The following is a 26,144-nucleotide window of genomic DNA, read 5'->3' on the forward strand; positions in this document are numbered from 1 at the left end:
GTAGCCATATTAATTTGGTTCTTTCATAATAATTAGTGGAATATATCCAGATTGTGCGGTGGGAATAAAATTGAAAAAATGGTTCAGTTTTTCCATTGTAAGAGTACCCACTAAATGACCCCGGCCTTTAAAAATGAGAAATTTAGAGTCTAAAATCTCTCCCAATGAAACTCGCCCTCAGGACGATCAGAAAGCAGAAAATGACATGGCAATGAAGCGCGCAGCTTTGTTGGAGAAGCGATTAAGAAGGGAGAAAGAAACCCAGCTTCGGAAACAACAGCTGGAAGCAGAAATGGAGCATAAGAAAGAAGAGACCAGGTGAGGACGGGCCGAGTCCGTTCCCAGAGTGCACTGGGCATGCAGGGAGACTGCGGGAGGCCCTGGCCCAAGCACTGCCTGAGACCATGTGTTCATCCGAAGTCTGAGGTGCTGCAACATTCATTTAAAACACGTTGACTGCATTATCTGTTTTCTTATTTATTTATTTTTTAATGACCTAAATTACCTCAATAAGCACTTTTTAGATGAATTGTTTTTCCCCGCCCAAGGTGCTGGAATATAAGAATTCTTCCTTCTCACATCAGATACGTATTCTTTCCGACGTCTGTTTTTGTCTTTGGTGTGCAGAAGGAGAAACTTAACCATTTGATTTCTTAGGCGTAAAACGGAGGAAGAGCGTCAGAGAAAAGAAGACGAGAGAGCGCGCAGGGAATTTATTCGGCAAGAGTACATGCGGCGGAAGCAGCTGAAGCTCATGGAAGACATGGACACAGTCATCAAGCCGCGCTCTCAGGCAGCAAAGCAGAAGAAGCAGCGCCCTAAATCCATTCACAGGGACCATATTGAGTCCCCAAAAACACCAATAAAAGGTCCTCCAGGTAACACCACGTACTTAGGAGGAGTCTGTTCATAAACAAAACACCAGCTTGGTATGTCATACTAACCGGATTGCGCCTTGCTAGGCTAAATTGGATACACAGTTTGAGAGTGTGCATGCTCCTCATTTGAACAACCAGTGAGCATGAGAAGGGTTTTTCAGGACTTAAGTATTATGTGTGCATGCATATATGCTCAGTACAGCGGACGTGAATGCTGGGAATCCTACTGAAATACTAACCTCTCCGAGAACTCTGCCTTCAAATGTGCTCTCCCTGGACTGCTAATATTAACTGCCCTCCCCATGTTTGAAAGGCTCATGAGAAATGTTGTGTCTGCCTACGTGCACAAGAAACATGGCCGTATGGTAAGGAATCTGAGACCAAAAGTTCACAGAACCCTCCCATACCTAACAGACATGGAGAGCCAAATTTATCATTACTCAATATGCATTCTTCTTACACCAGAAATGGTTATTTTTGTTAAGGCAAAATAAATTACCGCGGGAAATTTAGAGAATTCTGTAGTTAGTCTGAAGCTGAGAAAAAACTAATCAAGCATTGACTGTAAAAAGAGAACTCAGCCTTTTATATAGTTATTGTTTGATGCCAAATAATTTAATACAACTAAATGTTCATCTATACATTAGGTAATTCTTAACATAACATTAGTTTTGTTAATTTTTTCCTTTTGCTAATTTGCTTTTTGTATATTCCTGTTGTTTAGAATTATAGTATCATGTCTCATGCCAGCACTTCCCTTTAGGAATAATTCCTAATATCAAGTTAGTTTCATCACTGTTTTTTATGCGTAGGTTCCTTACTGATGTTAAGTAAACTATGCATATATGCATGCAAGCATATTACATGTTTAGATTAAGAGTAAAGAAAAAAATTACAGAAAATTACATGCTGGTGCTATCTGATGAACAGACTCTTTATTAGTTGCCCCTTTTAAATTTCTAATTTTGTTTTTATTCAGGGTCACGAATTTATCGTGTTTTTTCAGTCTCTAGCCTTTCTCTGGCGTCACTGAACACAGGCGACACTGAGAGCATGAACTCGGGCAAGAGGACACCCCGGTAAGTCCGCCCCTCCCCGCCAGGACCCAAGCCCTAAGCAGAAGGCCTTCATTTTTGATTGTGTAACACCTGCGTCATGGACTTTACAATGTAGTAGATGTTGCTGACTCAAATTGTTGGGATTTCTTTTTTTTTTTAATCATTTTATTGGGGGCTCATACAACTCTTATCACAATCTATACATACATCTACTGTGTTAAGCACATTTGTACATTCGTTACCCTCATCATTCTCAAAACATTTGCTCTCCACTTAAACCCTTGGTATCACCTCTCACTTTTTCCCTTCCCTGCCCGCACCCCGCTCCCCCATGAACCCTTGATAATTTATAAATTATTATTCTCATGTCATGTCTTACACTGTTTGCCATCTCCGTTCACCCACTTTTCTGTTGTCCGTCTCCCGGAGAGGAGGTTACATGGAGATCCTTGTAATCGGTTCAGTTGTTGGGGTTTCTGTTCAAAGAAATTGTAGAAAGAGGAAAAACTGGTTTTGATCTTTTAAAACTTTGGAATTATTGACAGCTAAGATACTTGGTATAGGCTTGAAGCCTTCACAGCAGCCTGCGTGAGTCAGAACAGAGCGACGGGCGAAAGCCTGGCCCGTAGACACGGAAAGTGCATCCTCCCCCTGGCCCTGCCGGACCAGATGCCTCTGTGAGCACAGCTCCAAGATCCTGGCCTCTGACTCCGCAGAGCGCTCCTTGGACTCTCCTCCCAGGTCGCTGGGATGCTGAAAGCCGGCAGTTCATTCTCTTACACTTACCTCGTACTGTACAGTTATAAATTGTGGCTTCTAATCTTTATAACTTTTGTTGTACTGACTGTCCATTTTCAGATGGACAAGCAAATACCTTGGTGTCCCTACTATGCGCTAAGGAGCTATAGTAAGACAGTGGATAAGCACTTAGATCCTGGCCGGAAAGTTGGGGATTCGAGCCCACTAGCCACTCCAAAGGAGAACGCTCCACAGTCTACTCCCGTGCTGTTTACAGCCCTGGAAGCCCTGTCACTGCTGCCGCCGCGTCAGTTTTGACTTGGCACAGCCATGTGGAATAGTCTCACTGCTCCCTAGTGGTTCTGAGACTGCAAATCATCGCGGGAGCAGCTTCTTCCTGCGACCCGATTGACTGGCTCGAACGGCTGGCTTTCTCAGGCCAATGTTTAACCCACTGCACCACCAGGACCCTTAGAAACCCTGCCGGACCCCTCTCCTCCGTCCAGCAGGGCCGAGCGGGTGGGGCCCAGCCTGACGGCATTGCTCCAGCTCCGCAGTGGACAGTCCCAAGCCAGGCACACAGACTTCTCACTACCTTTACATTTGTAAGCCTCTGGGTTAATTTTGATCGGCACGTTCATATATATTCTCCCAGCCCCCAAATGTAGTTTTTTGAGACTAAAACTATCCTATTTACTCTTCAGGTCAGAGTCTGTAGAAGGTTTCTTGTCTCCAAGCCGTTGTGGCAGTCGAAACGGAGAGAAGGACTGGGAAAACGCGTCCACGACGTCCTCCGTGGCTTCTGGAACCGAGTACACAGGTCAGCGTCTGCTCCTAAAGCGTGCACTGGCGCTCATGGGGAGATTGGGAAGTGCTCCAGGAAGTCGGACGGAGGAGGAGGAGGAGGAGGAGGAGGGAGGCACTGGGACTGATTTTCACAAGGAGGCATGTCCCAGGAAAATGGCACAAAATGCTTCTGTGCTTTCACTGACTAGAGAACCTAGTGAGAACAAATGAAAGAGCAAAATTTTTATAAACCAGAGGTATGGAGGGGAAAATGAGACTTTTAGTGACTTAAATTATTCATGGGCCCATTGTACTTTCGAGCTCACCAGCTGCCTTGCCTGGCTGAGTAGGAGGTGAGCACAGGTGGTGGTCACTGGCTGTCTGGCGTCCAGGGCGCTGCCACTCCAGGGCCGCCCCAGAGCACAAAAACGAGGGCCCGCGCTGTTGGGGACACACCGGCACCGAGTGCCAGCCCTGGCTCCCGGGTCATCCAGGCAGGCACCATCCAAATATGCAAAGAAAGTCTCCGACTGAGGAGTGGTATTTTTATTGTCATTATGAAATCCTCACTGCAGGACCGAAGCTCTACAAAGAACCCAGCGCAAAATCCAACAAGCACATCATACAAAATGCTTTGGCTCACTGCTGTTTGGCGGGAAAAGTAAATGAAGGTCAGAAGAAAAAAATACTAGAGGTAAGCATGTGTGTGCAGGCTTCCAGCTGGCACCCTTCTCAAACGGGGTCGTGTCTTCTCCAGCCCAGCAGCCGAGCGATCTGACACTGACACGTGATGGGAAGAGGGAGTCAGGGCACCTGCCCTCGCATCGGGTTCTGGGAGGCCAGGGGTTAATGAAAAACTCTAAAGGATGGGAGAATATTATCCTCACGTACAGTTCATAATTGTAGATACCATAGCTCTTTTTAACACGAAGCTGTATTAGCGAAGGAGAGCTCATCAGTGCCTGCAGGACCCCTGTTTAACTGTAAAGAGCTTGGCTAAGATCAGCACTGAGCAGAGACTTTGTTGCTGGATTTTAATAGCCACACAGTAGACCCTAAGCCAATGATCCGGTGGTTCATACATTTTAAATTAAAGTTTGTTTTTATAATATGCATCTTATTTTGGCTGTTAATGAATATTTAGATTCAACATCTTTAAAATTTGACTGAGAAATATAGCACCATTGAATAAACTTCATTCAGCAAAATGTTTGAAGATAAATACTGGTTTGTTTGCTTGCTTGTTTGTTTTTATTCCAAAGGAAATGGAGAAGTCTGATGCCAACAACTTCTTGATCTTGTTCCGGGATTCGGGCTGCCAGTTCAGGTCTTTGTATACTTACTGCCCAGAAACTGAAGAAATAAGTAAACTGACAGGGATAGGCCCAAAATCTATCACTAAAAAAATGATTGAGGGGCTTTACAAATATAACTCGGACCGGAAACAGTTTAGCCAGATTCCTGCAAAAACTCTTTCTGCCAGTGTCGATGCGATTACCATCCACAGCCATCTGTGGCAGACCAAGAGACCAGTAACGCCGAAAACATCTTTACCCACTAAGGCATAGGACTTTGGAAATATCTGCTTGGGAACGTTCGTGGTAAATTTGCACTTCATCTTTCCTGCCTATAGAAAATCTTTCTAATTGCCAACAAGACTTTTATTAATTAGAACTGGACATTCGGCTCCGTTGTTACAAACAACTGGAATGTAATGTCAGCCACAGTGTGTGGCGTGTGGCAGAGCCCCACGCAGCGACGCGTCGACTGATATGGACATGTGTTGGTGCACGTGTGGTCAGGTTCATCTGCTTGACATTCGGGCGCGGTATGCTGAAGCACTGAATTTTCATCTGTACTGGTTGGGTTTATGGTTGAAATATGGCTAAGAGTTCTGTGTTGTATTTGTTGCTTTTTTTTAACCTTTCAATGTACACTCTTGTCTTCAGATGGTTTATTTTGCTGTTTTTATTTCCTAGGATTTATTCTAAGATACATTTTTGTTTAATGTGGAATCATGAGAGTAGGCGCTACCTTTGGAGGGAACCTGCACCTTTCTTAAGGTGCGAAGAGAAACACTAGTGGTCAGATTGACAGTGATCTTCATGTTTTAATGGTGTTACAGCATCTGCTAAAATTTCGCCACCAAGTATTCACAGTTCTGTATTTATTATTCGCGCAAGTATTAGCATTTCTCGATTCGGGGAGAGGAGAGGAGGGTGGCGGGAGAGGAGAGGGGAGAGGAGAGAGGAGAGGGGGGCTGTAGAAGAGCTGCTGGTTGGTTCGCTGTAAACCCCGTGAGTCTGAACCAAGAAGATGTCGAGTTGCTGATAAATCAGGGCTGGTTTTATGCCGCTGCTGAGCCACTCGGCAATGTAGGTGGCTCTGGAACTAAAAAAAGACTCTTACCTTAAAGCAAGTCACTTTATAAGCCGCAGAAGTGGACGGCACTTTGAAAGTTGTCTCTCAAACTGAAGGTGTAGGACTTCCTGTTACAAGTGCTCGGGGGTCTCGACATTATATTTATAACTGATAGGGAAATTATATTTAGACTTTGTAGACATGTGCAAAGGGCTGCGTCTTCATTTTTAGGTAGCTTCACATTATTTTACTTACGTTGAGTTTTCCATTTTCTTTGTAGTCTTTTCCAATGGAACACCTTTGAAATCTCCTTCACGTGTTGTCTGGTGTTGTGTCCCTTCCACGATGTATTCCAGAGGGTTAGTGGGAAAACTTCATTCTCAGGAAAAGACTTGAATGATTGCGTGACCCTGTTTTGTTTCAGTGTTGTGACACCTGTGTGAACGTGGGGGGTGGAGACAGTATTGTATCATAAGCGAGATGCTTTTAGTATGTTTTCGTTCATGGGAAGTAGCGACTAAAGTATGTACATTTCTCTAATTGAGTGGCTTAGAGAGAGCACTAATGTCTCATAGGATGTATTTACGTATTTTAAACAAGGAATAGGAGTGAGATGTCCCTGCACTGTACTTTTTTATTATTCTAAGGCCCTTAGGCCTCAGTGCATCTGGTTATCAACACTTTCTCAAATGCTGTCGATATTTTACTGTAATTTATGTTCTTATATTTATGTATATTTGTTAAAACTGTAAAAAAATTGCACAGATCTTTTTCCAATACCTGTGCAAGTTATATGTGTAGCTCAAAACTATTTGTGACCTACTGTTTGCATGTAAGAGACCAGGATGTGTAACTCTTATATTTTAAGTGTCTACATAGTGTGTATATAATATATGACTATTAAAAATGGGGAATGGCACATTGTACCTTTAGGAGGACAATTTCAATCACAATTAGAAGGAAATGATTATCAAATACATATTTAAATTAAAACTAGTTTTGCAAAAGGAAGCAAACCTAATCAAAATGAATTGAATAGTCAAAGAATTACTAAACACTTTACATTATTACATTGCCCGTATCAAAGCAGCCTTAGCCTTCTTCACAATATGACGTGGCTATTAAATTAAGGGAGAAATGGAAGTAAGACAATGGAGGAACTATCCAGAACTAAATGGGACCACCACTTAGTCTTCGATTAACGTGTGTCCAGCAGTGAATTGCCGTCAGTGTCTGTAGTAGCTAAAGGTGGAATGTGAATGTTGCCATGAAAGCGCATTGCTTCTCAGCATACGTTATTAATGCAGAAGAAATATGGATACATTTCTTTCAGCCTGCAGTGTCTTTGTTCTTGTTTTAATATTACAGTTTTCATTGGAATTATGTTTTTAAAATTATACAAATGACAATTATGCCATTTCATAAAGGTCTGGGGATTCTCGTCCACCTGACTGAGCCCCCCCCCCCCCCAGGTGCTCGCATCCTTGGAGGTGGAGTCATTCCGAGGACAATTGCTCCGTCAAACTTGCCAAATACTTGTCCTGGGTCCCAGGCGGACTGTGGAGCTCTGCCGTGGCCACACGGCTGTGGGACACTTTTCATCCCTCTCAGTTCTTTCCCTTTGTCTTAGGATGACTGTCTGGGGGTTATTTGGCTGTTTAAAGCCAAATGCAGCTATTTAATGATGGTTTCCTGGACCCTGCCGGGCAGTGTGCAGGCTGTGGTGCACTCCCCTGTCCGCTCTAGAATGTTGCTTACAGGTTTTTAAGATGCTGTGCTGTACAATTCTGTCATTTGCTATTTCCTGGTACAATGTAGTTTTTCCCCCTTTCAGTTGAATAAAAGCATGGCACCAAATGACTCCTTCCCTGTGTTTCTTGAATTAAAAACGTTTTGTTTGTTCAAAATTATTGGGACTTGGAGGGGCTCATTGTAGAGTGTTCCTGTGTCTTAGCTGCTTTTAAATGGGACAGTCGGAACATTCCCATCGCAGCACCAGTGCTTGTGTGGGCGTTCAAACACAGGGGGGTCGGGGGGGTGATTTCTATTACGTCCATTGACAAGGATACTTTAGAATGCCCTCATCAGCAAAGCCTCTCAAGTACCTAAGCCTCGGATGGATTTTGTTCTTAACGCAGGCAGTGGTTGTAGGTGGTAGAGTCTGTGACTTCCTCTGGTAGCCAGTTCCAGCTCAGTGTGACCCCAGGTGGCACCGCAGAAAGGTGTCCTGGAGGATAGGGTTGGCAGTGGCTCCTTTGAAAGGAGGGTGGCAGGCCTTTGCTCCTCAGGGGACTCTGTAGCAGCGTTGAGTTGGAGATGCATCCCAAAGCCACAGGGGGTGTGGTTTACAGTGCCTGCAGCCCGCAGTTCTCGGCCCAGGTATTCCTTCACACCTTGAAGTTGTCACATTTATTTTAAGAAGGAGCCGTCTCTTAACCCCCAACCAAACACAAACTGCCCTCTTATATACTGCTTTCTGGTCTCGCCCTTCACACCACCCGTGGAAAGGTGAGCACTGACTCACATATCAAAGCGGAGCTGTAGCACACAGCGGCAGAATCACTTGTGGAATCAAACGAAGCCGCTTGATTTCACATCCCCTTGGTGTCATGGGTTTTGCATTGGGCTGCTAACATCAAGTCGGGCGGTTCAAACCCACCCACTGCTCCTCTGCATAAAGATGAGGCTGCCTGCTTCCACAGTGATTTATGGTTTCACAAACCCTAAGGTTGCTTCGGGTCGGAATCCACTTGATGGCGTTGGGACTTAAGTGAAATTGTGAGTCTGCACACCCCTCACCACCACCCCCACACACATATACACACACACTGCTCTTGAGCCGATGCTGACTGGAGGATGGCCGGGGCCTGCAGAACGCACTGCTCCAGAGGTTTCCCAGGCTGTGAATCTTTCGGGAACAGATGGCCTTGTTTGTCCCCTGCAGAGTGGCTGTGGATTCCGTCTGCAGCCCGGTGGTTAACCAACTACCTGCAGGGCTTTTATCCAAGGCTGAGACTCCACGTCTTCTCGCTGCTTTATCACTGTCCGACCGGGAGGCCCTCAAGCCACGCAGCCCAGGCTGCTCACCTGGGCCTTATCCGCATCCAGGCACACGACCCACCAGAGGCGCCCCAGCGAGTGGTCAGATTCTAATTCTCCCTCCAGAAGCGCTTGCGGATTGTTGCCCAGTGTTCCTAATGCTTCGATCGCATCACTCACTTCATCTCATCAAAAGCTCAGTGGGACAGGCTGCCCCTGTTCAGGGGCTCTCCACCTTCCTGATGCTGCGACTCTCATACAGTTCCTCAGGTTGTGGGGATCCCCAACCATAAAATTGTTTTCGTTGCTACATCTTAACTGTACTATTATGAATTGGACGACCCCTGTGAAAGGATCGTTCACCCCTCAAAGTAGTCGTAACCCACAGGTTGAGAACCCCTAGATGGTGTAGGCGTGAGCGCCATCCTTAATCTGTGTTTAAGTTGCATTTGTATCTAAGTCAAACTGTTAGGTTCACTTCATTTCCAACCTCCACTTTTGTCCTGGTAATACAGTGTATTCTCTATGCATTGAAGAAACACTTCCGGGTCCACTAAAACATCTTTACCATCATTCAGAAAACCCACTGCCATCAAGGCACCTCCCCTGGGGCCCAACCATAGCCCGCTACACCACCAGTGTGCCTTCTGTACATATATGTGTGCCGTAATCATGTGCATCTCTAAGTAGTGACCATTTATTGTGAACCACTGTGTCAGTTGAATTGGTAAATGAGCGTGTGTTGGGGCAGGGTCAGTTTGAAACTGCAGGTGGTGCAGAAGGCAGGTACTACCAGTGGTATAAAACACACTCCAGAGATCAGCATTTAGAACTTTTGAGGGCTTGCTTCAACTTACCTTAGCACCAATGTCAGGACACCCGATTGGAAAATACTCAATCGGCAGCCCCAAATCGAGGCAGTGTTGACATTTCAGGATGACTGGTCAGTAGAGGCATGACAACACAGCGGCAGGGAGCCTCTTTCACAGACAGTGCTGTCTTTACTTTGACACACAGGCACGAGGGAGTGGGGTGTTGAGGGATGATCTAGCGTGTGCGTGCGTGCGAGCACGGAGGGTTTGCTCCTGCTTTTCAGGCGGTCCCTCCACGGACCTCATCTTCAGGAAGGCGGGTCTCGGGCAGTGCGTGATCCGCGGTCACCGGCAAGTGCTGTCTCCTGTGTGTGCTGCTGAAGAGCGCAGGCGCCTGGTCTGCGCCCTCTGTCTGCCGCACTCGGGAGTGCATCCGAGGTGAACTGACCTTTGGGACGCAGGCGTCACAGCTCTGCAGGGAGGGGAGAGATAGTGTGGCATCTGCCCCGGGTAGGCACTGGGAACTAATGCCAAGCCATGTTTTACACGCTGCTGTGGGCAGGTGACGCTACACAGAGAAATGCCACTTCCTTTCCAAACAAATTCTGGCTTCATGTTTAAACCCAGAGACTTCCCTTTTGCTTATCTTTTTGAAGTTTCTGGTTGGTTGCTTTGTTTTTGCCTTTAAAGGAGCCCTTCAGCTACAGCAGCGTGCAATGGAGGGAAGATGGGAGTCATAGGCCTTCAAAGGTAGGCCTTCCTGCCCACGTAGGGGCCAACCTTGCAGCCTGGCATCGGCCTGGCCCTGAGATGTCACGTGGCAGGAGTGAGCCGTTCCCAAAGCAGAGTGACGGACAGAGCCTGTGCGCTCGCCTCTGACTCACACAGGCTCCTTTCTCCCATAGTCAGCACCTGAAGGTGTCTGAGATAAGTGAGCCTCTGCTGGCCTCGGGCACCCAGGGTGGGGCCCATGGCGGGTGTGTGCCAGCCTGCCTGGGGGGTCAGAGCCTCCCCCTTTCCTCAGACACACACACATTCTCAGAGATTCTCAGCACACGCACGCGTGCAGAGATTCTCCTCCGCATCCGGGGCCAGTCAATGGCCGTGACTAGCATGGCGGGCTCTCACTCCCAAGGCAACATTGAGAAGACGTAGAACTGCAAGGAGATGTGACTTAGGGTTTTCTTCACACGCAGGACTCTATTGCAAACCACCCGTCGGCCACAACTGAACTGACAGAATGCCGACTGTGTGCTTCAGTCCGTGCTGTCCACAATCCCTCTGCACCGCCCATTCTCCCGCCCTGTGGGGTTCACCACGAGGGTGACACAGGCACTGTGAATGTGGGGGTCACACCACAGACCTCCCACCACACACAATGTGAGGATTCTCTCCGTAGATTCCCAATGAAATTCCGAGAACAGTCTTGCAAGCAGCTCTGAGACAAGACAAGCAAACATGAGAGATTCTTCAGGATGCTCCCAAGCCAGGCTTGGAGGACAGCGCCCTGGGAGTGCCCAGGAGAGTCCATGCAGAATGAGACTTCCACAAAACCAAACTCGCTGCCACTGAGTCAATTCTGGCTTAGCAACCCTTAAGACAGAGCAGGAATTCCCCCGTGCATTTCTGAAACTAGACGTCTGCACGGGGGTAGAAAGCTTCATCTTCCTCCCTTGGATCGGGTGGTGGCTTCCGATGGCTTGCTTGATGTTAACAGCCCAACACAACCCATGGGGTGCCAGGGCTTGAAAGCTTCAGTCGAAATCAGGGTGGTGGGGGGCGGGGCGAGGAGGAGAGATTTTTTCTTTTTTAAAAAGAGAAAGGAATTGAATGTGTTTAGATGGTCTAAGAAGGTAACCATGAGGAGCCCTGGTAGCATAGTGCTTACATGGTGGGCTGCTAACCACAAGGCTAGCAGTTCAAAGCCACCAGCCGCTCCAGGGAGAACAGGGCTTTCTCCTGTGAGTAGTTCCAGTCTCCCAAACATGGGGCAGCATTCCCTCGGTCACTATGAGTCCGCATCAACCCCAAGTTTGCTTTTCTTTTTTTTTTTGCCTACCCCTCCCTCCAAGATTGCGTTTTGAGAAGGCGGGTGTGGATTGCTATGAGTCAGAATCAACCCGACGATGATGCTGCGGGTTTGGTTAGGAAGGTAACCTTCGAAATTTTGAGGTTGCTAAAGTCCACAAATTTGACTAAGGTCTATGAAAATATATAACTAGTCACAGTAAAAATTAAGTACAGCATGGGGAAAAAATTTTTTTAATCAAACGGGACAGTAATTTGTCCTAAGAAAAGACAAACCCCAAATACCCAAACCTGTTGCTGCTGAGTGAATTCCAACTCATCCGCACTCAGGAGCGAGCCTGGAGTTAGGACTGCCCTGAGTGCACAGGGCTGTGACATTCCATAGGCGACTGACAGGTTTATTCCCCCATGGGGGGGGGGGTCAGGGTGCAGCCGAGCACTTAACCGCTGTGCCATCAGGGTTCCTTAGAAATAGTTCATACAAGTTCATAAGATGTGATTATAATAGAGGAAGGTGTGAAAGACATTGCTTAGCTTACATAAAAGTAAACACAAAGGTTTTCAGTCATATAGTCAGAGCTAGGCGAATTAAATGAACTATCAGTTTACCTATTAAAGTAGAAAGACGTGTACCTATTACTGTTAAACTTCTCTGGCCAGGGGGTCTTGAAAGTTCGCAATAATGCTGGTGACACTCTCAACTCTAAAAATGATGTGGGCATTTGCCTCAAAAGCCACAAACATTTTCATAGTCTCTGACCCACAATAAGGGCATTTAAGTGCAATTGTTCACGACACACATTTCTATCGCAGCCATAAATAATGTAAACAGCCTCAACTCCAAAGTGTGCACATTAAAAGCCACACACAAACATGCTGAAACCGGGTTTGGGGCTAAACTACAAGCATGACTCTGGAATGATGTGTTAAAAACAGTGTATGGGGACTCTCTTAAATGGAATGTAGAAAGAAAAGAAAAATTGAGGGAAACGGGATTACAGTACTTTTTAAAATGTCACTGGTTGGTGCCCAGCTATCAGAAAGAAAAGTACATAGGGTCTGAAAGCCACCTAAGCGAGCCAGCTGTCAGCTAAGCCTCCTCAGAAAGGAGCACATCAGCCTGGGTGATCCAAGAATTGCAAGTAATGAAAGACAAGATCAGAGGAGGGAAATGCATTAGAGCTTAAATTCCAAGCAACCAGTTTATAGAAGACTGTGAAAAACAGTGACGCCCAAGGTCCGCACAGGGATGAGCCCCCAGTGCATCCCCTTGGACCACTGACCCGAGATTCAAAAAGGCTTGCCCTCAGAGTACATCTAAATGTGAACGAATACAGATAAAGTTAGGTCAAATTTTAACATCTTTTCATTTGTTTTCCCCTTTGACTCGTTCTCAATTTGTTCTAGTTTTTATTACATTCTCCTTTCTTTAGGATTGAGATTTTTCCGTTTTGTTTTATTGTTTTTGTTTGTTTTATGTGGTTTTCTTTCTGTAGAGATAATAGCTAGATGAATAGTTTCTTAGGATGATGACAGGAGGCTAGAGGGAAATGGGGAGCTGATGGGAAAAATATTCTGAAATTGATTGTGGTTACGATTGCACAACTTTTTAAGATATTCAAATCACTGAGTTGCATGGTACATGAATTCTATGTCCATAAAATGGTTAATAAATAAATTAACTAATTAAATGTCACTGGCTGTTAAATTCATCAGAATGGTTGGTCGTGTGGCACCATGACTGGAGAGGCTCTTCATTTTGTATTCGCTACAATATGCTTACAGAGGATGTTTGTTTTCGAACATGTGAGTTATATATAAGACAAAGCATGCATCTGCTCAGTGATTTTCACATGTACAGCTCCGTGGCAGGGACTGCATTCGCCAGCCGGCACCACTGTGCTTTCCCGAATGAGTCCACCTCCAATTGCGTGGTTTTTGATGCTGAAAGGGGGAGAGAGTGACATTCAGAAAATTTCCTGACGGGCTAACATTTTCCTGTACAAAAAAAAAAAAATGTAGATTGGGCAAATGTTCTTCTCAGAGCTGAACCCACCAGGGGCCAAAAATCAAACCAGCCTACTCCGGAGAGCAATTTAGTATGGCCCAGAACTGTTGTTTATTAAGATCGCTGGTTCCCTGGTTCGTGCTCCTAGCTGTGAGACTGAGGAAACCTCCCCTCACCCAAGGGGTTATGTGTGGCCCCATCCTGCCAACCCCACCCCCCCTTCCACCCACCCCACCCTCACCACCGCAAGGCTGGTGACCAAGGGAGCCCCATCACAAAGAAGCCCAGCCTTCTCCCTCCGCAGGGCCCAAGGCACTGAGCAGGACTGGGGGTGGGGGCCGGCAGGGCCTCCCGAGGGGGGCTGCCCTGAGTGGGTTCTGGGTGTGCAGGTGGCTAATCAGAGTGACCCCAATTCTCGGCCCATCTGGGCGGACGTTTCTGTTTCTGACTTAGCTTTAGCGAGGTGGGCAGTTTGCAAGCGGGAAAGGGGAGCCGTGTCATGGAGCGTGACACGGAAGGCAGAGTGGGCACCTCGGAAGCCAGGTCGGGGTAGTGCCCCCCCACCCCACCCCGACTCCAGCCTTGCTACTTCCCTGTCCACACAGATTTGGTCGGGCCCAGGGCCCGGCAGAGAGAGCCACTCCGTGCCCCCAGCCACAGGCTTGCTTGGGGACAAGTCATTGCCCCAGAAAGAAGAACCTCTGCGTTTTGTTTTGTTAATAAACAACCTACTTCTACTTCCCCTCAACCCCCTACCTATGTCTTCCTCCTTTTCACCTGGCGGTGCCTGTGTTTCACCTCTAGCTCTGGGGATCAGTCATGCAGAGACAGAGACAGAGCGGCTGCTGAAGGCCAGGGGTTCCGCAGCACCTGGCCTATCCCTGCCCTCTGTCACAGCCACAGCTCCTGCTGGGCTCCTGCTCCGGGAAGGCAGTCTCCAAGGCTGTGAGCTGGCTCACCAGCAACCCTGCCGTCGGTCGGAGTGGAGTGGGCAAACACTCATGTCTCCAGGAGCGCGTCCCCGCTGCTCTGCATACCCGTTTCTTCCTGTAACTGGGCGGCACATGACCCATCTAGGCAGGGACAGGCCCGCTCTCCTCACCTCCTCTCCCACTTTCAACTCCCTGCTGGGGGTTTTCCTAGGACCATTAAGGATCCCTGGTGGCATAGTGGTTAGGAGTCGGGCTGCTAACTACAAGGTCAATAGTTTGAAACCACCAGCCCCTCTGGAGGAGAAAGAGGCAACTTTCTACTCCTGTAAAGCCTTGTCTCAGAACGCACAGAGGCAGGCAGGTCTGCCCTGGTCTACAGGGTGGCTGAGCGTCGGCCTGGCCTCCACTCGAGGGCAGGGGGCTTGGTTGTGTCTGAGCTCATAGTTCAGTGCCTCTGGCTCTCAAAAACGCCCTGGTTTGGACCATTAATGATTGTGGTACACCATCTCAACTCAGCTTGTCAAAGCCGAATATAGGGAGGTTATCAAGGGCTGGGGGGAGGGGAGAATGGTGCGCTGCAATTTGCTTTGGTACAGGTTCTGTTCAGGGCGGGTGGTGAAGAACTTCTGGGAACAGAGAGTGGAGTTGGTTACACAGAGAGTGTACACAGAGGTTATGCAGAGAGAGTGCAGTTGGTTACACTGTGATGCGATCAATGCCTCCGAATTGTACATTTCCAGACGGCTAACCTGGCAAATTTTATGTTAGATATCTTTTACAATGAACCTTTCAAAAGAAAAGATAAAAGCTACATAGATTCCCGCCCCCCCCTCACACACACACACACATACACACACACCCCTGAGCTACCCCCACCCCCTTTTGATGGGGCAGAATCCATAGAGTCACCAAATAGTCCCTAGGCCTGTGTGGTGCAAACAACTGCTAATGCGTGGAGGTTTGGTTCCACCTGGAGCATCTACTTAAAAGCACCTGGCAGTCAACTTCCCAAACACCGGCCAGTGAAATTGCTGCGGAGCGCAGTGCTCCTCTGACCCGCACGGGCTCACCAGGCATCACAGCCGACTCGGCTGCCATTGATAATCCTCAGCACGCTTCCTCTGCGGAGACCAGAGACCCGATGAGGATGGCCTCTTGAATGCATCATTTCCTTGTGGTCCTCCCTTCAGTCTCTGCCCATCCCCAGCACGAATCACAGGTAGAATGGGCTGCCAGTCGTCTCCCCAAGGAGCCTTGCTGGTGCTGCTGGGCTGCTGGGCTGCTGATGGCAAGATGAACGCATGGTCTGCGCCCACAAAGATGCACACGCCTATTCAGGGTTGCTCTCAGTCAGAATGGATGTGCCGGCAGTGGGTGTGGGTCTCCACGGCGAGAGCCTCTCCCTTTGCTCATCCCCAGCTCTGCCAGCCATCTTTTCAAAACACAGATTTAGGGTGTGCCCCCTACTCAGAAAGGCCCCGTGGCTTCCTCCTCCCTGCAGAATGAAATCCGAACCCCTTTGTGATCTGGCCCCCCAACAACCTTTCCTCCTTCATCTCCTGCCACCCTGCTCCCAGCCTGGGCGCAGGTCACACTGGACCTCTGCTTGCTCTATGAACCCCGGTTGTCTAATTGTCTCGGTCTGCTTGTGCCTTTGACCTCCTCCTTCTAGTCTCACCCTTTCCCCTCTTTTCTGCTTCTCTTATTTGCCCTTCAGCTCCTTCCTGGAATCAACCTCAAGTCCCAGCTTCTAGAAAGCCTTTTCTAATCCACTCCTCCCATCAGAAGTAGCCTCTCCCTTCTCAAAACTCTAAGACGACATTGTTTTAAACACTTTTTTTAATTTTACAGTTTGATTTCTGGAATCAAATTGACTCTTGATAAATCCCTTATGTGTCTGTCTCTCCCAGCTAATGACGAACCTCTATGGCCAAGAATTACATCTCTTCTTAAAAGCTTGCTAGTGGTCATTTGGAGCCCTGGTGGCATAGTGGATTAGAGTTGGGCTGTAATCATCAAGGTCAACAGTTCGAAAACACCAGCTGCTCCTTGGGAGAAAGATTGGGGGGGGGGGGGTTCTACTTCCATAAACAGTTCAAGACCTGGAAACTCATAGGGGCATTTCCACCTTGTCCTATAGGTTAGCCGTGTGTCAGCACTGATGGTGGCATGAGCTTGGTCTTTGTTTCCGTGGCCCCTGCAGAGACTTAGCTATGGGCCTCTTCCTACTTGGAGCAAAGACGGTGAAGACACTGAAAGATCCCAGGAAACAATGGGTGCAAAGCGCTAATGGAGCGTAGGCCCTTTGAGTCCAGCAGCCACCACCAACTGCTTAGATTGGGGTCACAAAAGAAGGCCCCGGACAGAGTGGAAGAAAACTGTAGAATGAAATTGAAAATCATCAGAAAGACCAGACTTACTGGTCTGACAGAGACTGGTGGAAACCCCAAGACTATGGGCCTGGGGCACCCTTCAAACCTGACATTTAATCCACCTCTCCCCAAGGATCAACTTTCAGCCAGACAATAGAAAGAACTACAAAGTGAGCATTAACACACTTAAGTGTCGTGCCTCTCAGAACAGTCAACCCTATTGGACCATAAGAGTGACATTTGCCTAAAACCAAAGTTCAGAGGCAGGAGGGGCGGGAAAGATGTGTTCATGGAAACCCGGAAGCCAGGGACCGGCGTTACATGGAGGGGATTGCAAAGAAGGTTCCAAAGCAGGCTGTGTATAAATCCCTGAATGGGAAACAGATTCGCTCTGTAAGCCTTCACCCATGCCACAGTAAACATTTGAAACAATACAAGTTATTATGCCTCATACAATGGCCAAAACACTACGCCATGTAGCAGCTCACGGTCAACGAAATTAATCAGATGACACCGATCACCTCCGTGACAGCACGGTGGACCTTGGAAGGGCACACACCTGTAACATCAGTTGTAACACAGCGTCTCCTGGGAAGCATGCCTGAAAAATTCAGGTGTCACCCAGAATGTGGAGTCCCCCGGAGTCACAACTCCACCCCACCTTCAGGGGACAAAGTCAGTGTCCCCTCACCTGCTGCATCCTGTGCAGGAGGGCCAGCCAGCCTCTACGAGGCCAGACTTCATGCCTACCCTCCATCAGGAATCCCCTAGCTCCCTAAACACACAGGGGGTTCCCCCTCCCCTGAACTCCTGAATCCTAATGCAGGACAATTAATCTGCTGCTTACGAAGGTGCCATCTTGTGTCATCTTTTGTACTGAGCTTTTCCGTCCTGAGTTTCTTGTGCTGTGACTTCGCAGGACAGTTACTGCAGGACGGGGAAGGCTGGAGAGAGGTGAACCAGCAGCAGTCCTTGGTCCCAGTTTGATTCCTGGCTCTGCTTTCCTCCAGCCTTGGCATCCTTCACACCCTCCAGGTGGCTCCAGGAGGGCTCCACTGAGTCACAAAAGCCACTCTCAGGTCAAGGCCTTTAGTGGTAGCTCCAGAGCCCCGAGAGCCCATGCCCACCAGATCCAAGAACCTCTCTTTCCTAGAGCAGTGAAGGGGAGGCAGGTAAAGGGGCCCTGCCCCTTCACCAAATCTTCATCCGGGTTCTGTCTTGTAGAGGAGCTAGCAGGGGGCCGAGGGGAACTAAGAACAGATTAGGGCACCCGCCTGGCCTTTTGCAACACCCTACCGACCCCTGAAAGTGGGTGTCGAGCAAGCACCCCCACTTCATGAGCATAGAAGCTGAGCGGATGAACTGAGGAAGTGCTGGGACTTGCTCCCTGGGGCCGACCGACCCCCCCGGTCTGGAAACTTTTCCTCGAAAGGCGAAATACCGAAAGACGCAGCTGTGCAGCCACCCTGACCCTGCCCCCCCCTTAGGCCTCCCTGATATCGAAGGCCCCCATCTATACCACAGGAGGCTACCCCACCCACCTCCGCCCCTTCCCCCTCCCCCTCCCTGTCCACCCACCTGCCTGCGTTTGGGGTGGCAGGAAGGGAGGGGTGCTGGGCACCGGTTGTGAAGAGCAAACCACCCCCTTCCCCCCCACCTCTGCCTCCTCAGAGCTGCTGCTGCCTGCGCCAAGGGTCAGTCCTGCACAGGGCCCTGGGCAGTGGGCAGCCATGGCCGGCGCCGAGTCCCGCAGCCCCAGCCCCTGGGAGGGGTCCGGTGACTACTCCGGCTCGGGCGCCCTAGAGGAGCTGAGGCTGTGCCCGTCGTGGGACCTGCCCTATGGCTACGCCTACATCCCCGCGCTCTACCTGGCGGCCTTCGCCGTGGGCCTGGCGGGCAACGCCTTCGTGGTGTGGCTGCTGGCCCAGCGACGAGGCCCGCGGCGGCTCGTGGACACCTTCGTGCTGCACCTGGCCGTCGCCGACCTGGGCTTCGTGCTCACGCTGCCGCTGTGGGCCGCGGCGACGGCGCAGGGCGGCCGCTGGCCCTTCGGCGCGGCCCTGTGCAAGCTCAGCAGCTTCGCGCTGACCTGCACGCGCTGCGCCGGCGCGCTGCTGCTGGCCGGCATGAGCGTGGACCGCTACCTGGCCGTGGTGAAGCTGCTCGACGCGCGCCCGCTGCGCACCCCGCGCTGCGCGCTGGCCGCCTGCTGCGGCGTCTGGGCCGCGGCGCTGCTGGCCGGCCTGCCCGCGCTGGCCTACCGCGGCCTGCAGCCGCTCCCCGGGGGCCTGCGGGGCCGCCAGTGCGGGGAGGAGCCCTCGGACGCCTTCCAGGGCCTCAGCCTGCTGCTGCTGCTGCTGACCTTCGTCCTGCCGCTGGCCGTCACCCTCTTCTGCTACTGCCGCATCTCGCGCCGCCTGCGCCGGCCGCCGCACCTGGGCCGCGCCCGGAGGACCTCGCTGCGCATCATCTTCGCCGTCGTCGGCACGTTCGTGGGCTCCTGGCTGCCCTTCAGCGCCCTGCGGGCCGTCTTCCACCTGGCACGGCTGCGGGTGCTGCCGCTGCCGCTGCCCTGCCCGCTGGTGCTGGCGCTGCGCTGGGGCCTCACCCTGGCCACCTGCCTGGCATTCGTCCACAGCTGCGCCAACCCGGTCATCTACCTCCTGCTGGACCGCTCGTTCCGCGCGCGGGTGCGGCGCGGGGCCTGCCGGGGCGTGGGCAGCTTGGTGCGCAGGGGCAGCTCGGCCTCCTCCTTCTCCTGGGAGGACAGCTCCGTGTTCCGGAGCCGGCCCTGCAGCTCGGGCCCGCCCCAGCCCGTGCGCTCAGTCGCCGGGCCCCACCGCTGCCCGCTGCCGCTGCCGGGGACGCGGGGTGGGCACGGAGAGGAAGAGGGAGAGGGAGAGGGAGAGGGAGAGGAGAGCGGGGAGGGAAGGAGCAGGGTGTGGGATAGGCTCCCCAGGCTTGTCTAGTCTGGGGCAGCAGAAAGCCGGAGTCAGCCTTGCTCGGTCACGCTTACTCCATCGATTCTTCCAGAACCTCGGAGCTATTTGAACTCTCCCAAAGTGAACTGCTGAGACCTGCGGTTCTCCCAGCCCCGGGGGCAACTCGGTTGAGTCTCTACAGCCCGGGAAAGATCCTATGAGATGAAGGAGAGGGCGGCCTGGAGATAGAGATTCGCCAAACAGAAAGGAGGACAGTGGGTCTTCTTTTCTGTCCGTGGGCCAAAATATCAAACCACGCTCCCAGGAGCTCCCTTGTCCCCAGCTCTGCTTTCTCTAGGTCTTCTTGCTCTCAACAACAACAAAAAAATTCTATGCAATATGGGAATCGCCAGCTCTTTTACTGCACAATCGACATCGTATCTGCGTTTGGTCTATCCTTAACCCACCTACTTAAACCCTATGTTACCTTTCAAACGCACTGCCATCGCGTGGACTCTGAGCAGTCGCAAGGTTGTAAATCGGTATGGAATCAGACTGCCACAGTATACCTTCCTCGTGCGCCTGCGCAGCGGCTGGTGGGTTGAACTGCTACCTTTTGCGACAACCACTGTGCCACCGGGGATCCTGGCTCTATTGAGTTTTAAAAACTCGAACTCACTGCCGTTGGTTGATTCCGACTCATGGAGACCCAGTAGGACAGGCTAGAACTGCCCCCTGTGGTTTGCAGAAACCATACTCTTTACAGAGTAGAAAGCTTTACGATTAGTCACCATCAATTCAGACATGTATTCTCCAAGGTCACCAAAGCCACCGCGACCCGCCCGACGGTGAGCTGCTAAGCTCAGCTCATTTCTCCCAGTCGATTCCCCTGGGTGCCTATCTGGTGATCTTCTCCCCACTGCGGCTGCCACCCAGAAGCTGAAGGACTTACCTGGGAGTGGTCCTGGCCCACCCAGCTGGCCAGAGGGCTCTCAAATCTCTCCCAGGGGCCCAGATGCTCCAACACTTGGTCCAGGGACCCGAGCATCTTCTCTGTGAAGTCACCCTCCTCAATAAACACCTTTGCTCTGCTAGCCCTGACCTGACTCCTGTGTCTTTACGCAAGCAGCAGGCAAGGAATGAGTGGCAGAGGTGGAGTGCGCCCTGAGTCAGACAAAACTCATTCCTGTAGTTGAGGTTGACCTCAGGGTGATAAGGGTGGATGGGACCATGTCGCCAGTGTGGGTCTGATAATCCCATGAGAGGGCACCAAACAGTGTATCCTTAATATTTTAAAGGCAGGTCCGTACTTTGACGGTTAGGGGGCAGGATGGGGATGGGAGCGGGGGTGGGGGCAACTCACAGGTATCTGCCAAACAAGCATGACTTCAAAGAGGGAATGTGCTATTTGATTTTTAAATATCTATGGGAGCCTTTTTCTACCCTTTTTGAGACTTTCCTGGGCAAACATTTGGGGTTGTTCAGATTCTGTCTCAGATTTATCCTTTGAAGGATTGGAGATTCAAAGTTTATACTTTTGTCTTAAAAGTGTAAGATATGGCTTAAGGGAGATTCAGTCAGTGGAGGGGCCAGAGCTCTGTCCTTCTGGTCCCCTTGGAGACCGCTGGCAGCCAGCTCCCTGCTGGGCCAGGGATGAGGTTGCAGCTCCCTGCAGGGCCAGTGTGTAGGCTCAGAGAGCAGCACCGCAGCTGGAGGCAGTTCTAGGTTGGGTTGGAGCCTGGGCATCCTTTCTCAGTGTGTTTAACCCTCCTAAAAAGATGGAGTGTCTCCAAACTTTATATTGCTTCACATTACTACCCTGAGACTGAAAATATAAACATTTTAATTTGGAGTGTTGTATTTAGTTTGATGTCCTAATCCAAATAGAGTATTTGGAATATATCCTACAGAAAATTTCCCTCTGACCCTTTGTTTTTAAGTCAGTGACTCCCTCTCTCTCTCAAGCAGCTATTAAATAAAATCTATCCTCTTGGCTTAGTTTTTAATATGGAATCCTTAGAGTGGATTTTTTTTTTGGATCTGACATGTTTTCCTCAAGCAAATCGACTCATTTATGCTGTAAAATCTGAACACATTTTCAAATGTAGGCTTGAGATTACATGAATGAATAAACATCTAGGCTAGGGTAAAAGGTTAACTTCCTTGAATGAACATGCCGTGCATTCATCTCTTCTAACATTCAGCAAATTATTGGGAACGGGGAAGAGGTGTGTAGGCATGTTTTTTAGTTATTTAATTTTTTAAAGCTATCAATACTCACTGAAAGTGGTGTGTCCCAGTAAGACTCTGGAAAGACCTGTGCTTTGGAATTAAAGATCATCCTCTAACAGCTATAGAATCTGTCTTCTTGAATACATACTTATTTAGTATACATACCAGCATCCTAAAGTCACCAAAATAAATCCACCTACTCCAACATCACAAGATCTTCTAATTCTACCTGTGAAATAAGTTTAACCCATCAGAATTAATTTTCTGTATGTGGAGAAAAAATGTAGAGAAAAAGTGTTTATGCATATAAAATACTCACTAGTAAATAAAAAATGTCCAAGGCCAGCCACAACAGATCCTATAATACAGAACCATATAATACTGAATCCCGGGCACATGGAATGTTTTCAACATCTAAAATTCCTAGGAGTTTAAAGGGCTAGAATAAAATAAAATCCTTTATTAATAATACAGTAAAATTCTAACCGCTCATTAATGTAGTGACATTAAGCAAATTTCCCCCCCAGGTTTTTACTGGTGACCTTCCGTTGTGGTTTTTAAGAATATTTCTTGTTTAAGACAAATGTAGGCAGTGGTTATAGTTAATCATATGCAATTTCTTGTCCAAACTACATGGTAAACCACTATCATGATAACAAAAAAAACCTGAATTTGGTTGCAGCACTGCTACTAAATCCCATAATTTGTTATCTTGTGGGTCCCTTTTGTTTCTGCCCTAATTTTCCCCCTAAAATGGTGAGGTTGTGCTAGACTGCCAAATACCTTTAACATGCAAGAGATTTTTACGCATATTTTGTTTCCCTTAATTCTTTAAAATCTCCACGGATGCTCTAACTTCTTTTCCAGGAAGAAAAAAATGGCAACCATAAGCTTAAAATTTAATTATGTTTGTCAATTTGGCTCTATGCTTTTCTTACTTTTGGAAGGGCAGGGCCATTTTTAAAAATTAGAAACAATTCAATTCACTCACTGTAGCATCCCTATAAATAAAAACTTTTCATATGGAAAAAAAAAAAGATGGAGTGTCTCTTAGCATTTGGAGCGATTGGGCTAGAGCTGGTTGACCACCACACCCTACCCACCTTGACCTCATTTCTCCACTGCATGTCCCTCCCTTGCCCCCCACCCCCACCCACAGAAAGGCAGGCTGTGGAGAAGCATGCGGGCACACACAAACAGAGGGAATCAAGCAGGACATCGTTCGGGCCCTTCAGTGTTTGGGAGCTCAGGGCTAGCACGTCTGGAGTCCTTCCTAGCCGCACCACCGTGCTGCTCCCCAGCGACTGGTGTTTCACATGGCTGCAAGGAGCCCTATAGCGGAGCAGCTACTCGGGCTGCCAACCAAAGAGTCAACCGCTTGGCACCACTAGCTGCTTCTCAGAGGACAGAGGAGGCTTTCTGCTCCCATAAAGAGTTACAGCCTCAGAAACTCACGGGGGCAGTTCTACCCTGCCCCATAGGGTCACCAGGAGTCAGAACGGACTCAATGGGCAGTGAGTTGGTTTATATGGTTTATTGGTTTATATGGCTGCAGCCCCAGAGACGTCAACAAAGAGAAAACCAATCTCATCTGAGTGTGTGTGTGTGTGTGTGTGTGTGTGTGTGTGTGTGTGTGTGTAGACCTCGGCTTACAGAGAAGCTCTTATCTAGGCGGTTCAGATTTGTCCCCATTTCCACCCGTTCTAATTGAGCCATGTGAGTCAGGCAGGAACAAGGCTTCTCCATGCCCGGAGGTGGTGGGGGGGCCCTCTTCTCCCCTCCTAGGGTAAGTATTGAAACTCAGCATTTTCCCTCCCCTGCAGAAGGAGCCCTGGTGGCACAGTGGATTACAAGCTGAGCTCCCAACCACAAGCTCAGCGGTTCAAAAACACTGCCACGCCACTCCACAGAGAGAAGAGGTTTCATACTCCTGTAAAGAGTTACAGTCTCAGAAACCCAGAGAGACACTTCTGTTCTTTCCTACAGCAATGAGGGGGGTGTGTGTATATGTGTGTTAAAGAATCACACTTGATGGAGAGAGGAGTTTATTCATAGGCAAGAATGAAGGAGGACCCTGAAGTTTCCCATTGTAACTCTGGACTGGGAGGCATAGCTTCGGAAAGGAAGTAGCTCAGCCAGCACACTCACCTTTGTGGCTGTACGAGGGGTCAGCTCTTTCAGAGCTCATCGCTCCTCTCATGTGACAATGCTAGATAAGAAAGGTTTGGTGCACAGACTTAAACTCAAAAGCAAACAACCGTAATGCCCAATTACAGCATAAGGTCCTCATTAATAAGAAGGAGTATCAGGCAAACCTCAAAGTGGTGTTTACAGCGAGCTCAGAAAACATTCGTTATAGTTCAAAGGAAACAAGAAGAGTGACAAAAGGGCTCACGCTAAACATTTCCACCTACATGAAATAGAAAAGAGCGTGGAGAAAATGGCCTCTATCAAGTGAGTTCTACATGCCTTAGGCATGTCTCTCTCTTTTTCCCCCCTCAGTGCAAACAACAAAGGTTTCTCTTTAAAATGTTAAAGAGTACAGACATCACTGAGGACTACCGTGGCCCTCGCTCCAGCCACAGCCACGGCATTTCAATCGATTCATCTGCACGGGAAAGCTGGGTATGAATAAGGAAGACTGAATGAAGACTGTATGCCTTTGAATCAGGGTGTTGGCCCAGAATACGAAATATGCCATAGACTTCCAGAAGAATAAGCAAATCTGTCTCGGAAGAGATACGACCAAATGCTCCTTAGAAATGAGAACGTCAAAAAAAAGAAAAGAAATGAGAACGTCAAGTACTTGGGACCCGTCGTCAGGAGGTCGTCAGGAGAAACTGGTCCCCGGGGGGGGGGGGGGGGGGAGGAACATCATGCTTGTAAGGTGGAGGGGCGGACAATAAAGTGGAGGGGTGGACAATAAAGTGGAGGGGCGGACAATAAAGTGGAGGGGTGGACAATAAAGTGGAGGGGCGGACAATAAAGTGGAGGGGTGGACAATAAAGTGGAGGGGCGGACAAAGAGAGGAAGGCCCAAGGGGCTGGAACGGCGCAGTGGTTGCAACAATGGGCTGAAACGTAACAGTGGGGAGGCCAGGCGTAATCTGTTCTTTTATAGTCAAGGTGTTTCTGGGGCGAAACCAACTCCCCAGCAACTGCCCCTAGTGGAATGGCGCCTGCTTGTGGACTCCACTCAAATACACAGGGTGCTATGAAGGGAAGGTATTACATTTTATTTATGATGATAACAGTTTATTTTTTAAGGCACAAAAAAGGAGACCGACTAGAAGGAAGTAAACCAATCTTAACCGTGATAATAAGGAGCTTATGGATTCCCCGCTCCCCTTTTTTTAAAAAAAAATTTTCCCCACTCCCCTTTACACTTTATTTCTGTAAAAATTTCCAATATTGGTTCTTTTTTTCCCCTCCTAAAGGGCAAGTAGTTAATAAATAAGGAGCCTGGTGGTGCAGTGGTTAAGCGCCTGGGTGGACTGGAACCACCGACTTTTCAATTAGTAGCCAGGTGCTTAACCACTGCACCACCATCACTTGGGGTCAGTATGTGTAGACATGGACTCAAAGGTCCCCAGCCACCACAGTCACAGGTGACAGAAGCACCGGAGCAAAAATCAGACCTGGATCCTGGCCCCACTCAGTCACCACTGACCCGGAGCAACTCTGCCTGCCTCCCCAGCCTCACTCATTCCCTCACATACAGAATGGAGATGGCAGCATCTACTCTGGCTGCCCAGAGATGGCAAGAAACTATCTTCTTATAGTTTGGAAGTTGTGGTGTTTCAGGCAAACACACCCTCCAGACCAGCCCCTTCCAGGCCTCTGGTTTCTCCCCGCTTCTCCCCTTAGAGAAGAAGCAAGATAGAGATGCTCTGAGTCTCTGAAAGGTTGGCATCTGGGCATCGGCTGGGCCCATCTGCCAGCCGTGTGTGATTCTGATTTAATTCTTGTGACTAATTCTG

The 26,144-nt window shown here is 49.2% G+C and overlaps 2 protein-coding genes across 6 annotated transcripts in view; both read left to right on the forward strand.

Annotated features, from left to right (window-relative positions):
• CAMSAP2 (calmodulin regulated spectrin associated protein family member 2) overlaps window positions 1-7,682 on the forward strand; it is a 124,415-nt gene extending 116,733 nt beyond the window's left edge. For 3 of the 5 annotated variants that reach the window (XM_075528804.1, XM_075528791.1, XM_075528802.1), the window contains 6 exons: window positions 182-318; window positions 658-878; window positions 1,858-1,957; window positions 3,379-3,494; window positions 4,036-4,154; window positions 4,723-7,682. In XM_075528804.1, the coding sequence (XP_075384919.1) occupies window positions 182-318; window positions 658-878; window positions 1,858-1,957; window positions 3,379-3,494; window positions 4,036-4,154; window positions 4,723-5,028 (999 nt within the window). In that variant the 3' untranslated portion in view covers window positions 5,029-7,682. The remainder of the gene's footprint in view (window positions 1-181; window positions 319-657; window positions 879-1,857; window positions 1,958-3,378; window positions 3,495-4,035; window positions 4,155-4,722) is intronic. The other 2 variants (XM_075528798.1, XM_075528803.1) reach the window with 1 other exon arrangement.
• An 11,060-nt stretch (window positions 7,683-18,742) lies between these two features.
• On the forward strand, window positions 18,743-21,076 carry GPR25 (G protein-coupled receptor 25). The gene is made up of 2 exons (XM_075541978.1): window positions 18,743-19,883; window positions 21,063-21,076. Exons 1-2 carry the CDS (start codon window positions 18,743-18,745, stop codon window positions 21,074-21,076), a joined length of 1,155 nt encoding a protein of 384 aa, XP_075398093.1.
• Window positions 21,077-26,144: the final 5,068 nt, after the last annotated feature.

This window comes from Tenrec ecaudatus, chromosome 1 (assembly GCF_050624435.1).
Source record: "Tenrec ecaudatus isolate mTenEca1 chromosome 1, mTenEca1.hap1, whole genome shotgun sequence".
Classification (NCBI taxonomy): domain Eukaryota; kingdom Metazoa; phylum Chordata; class Mammalia; order Afrosoricida; family Tenrecidae; genus Tenrec; species Tenrec ecaudatus.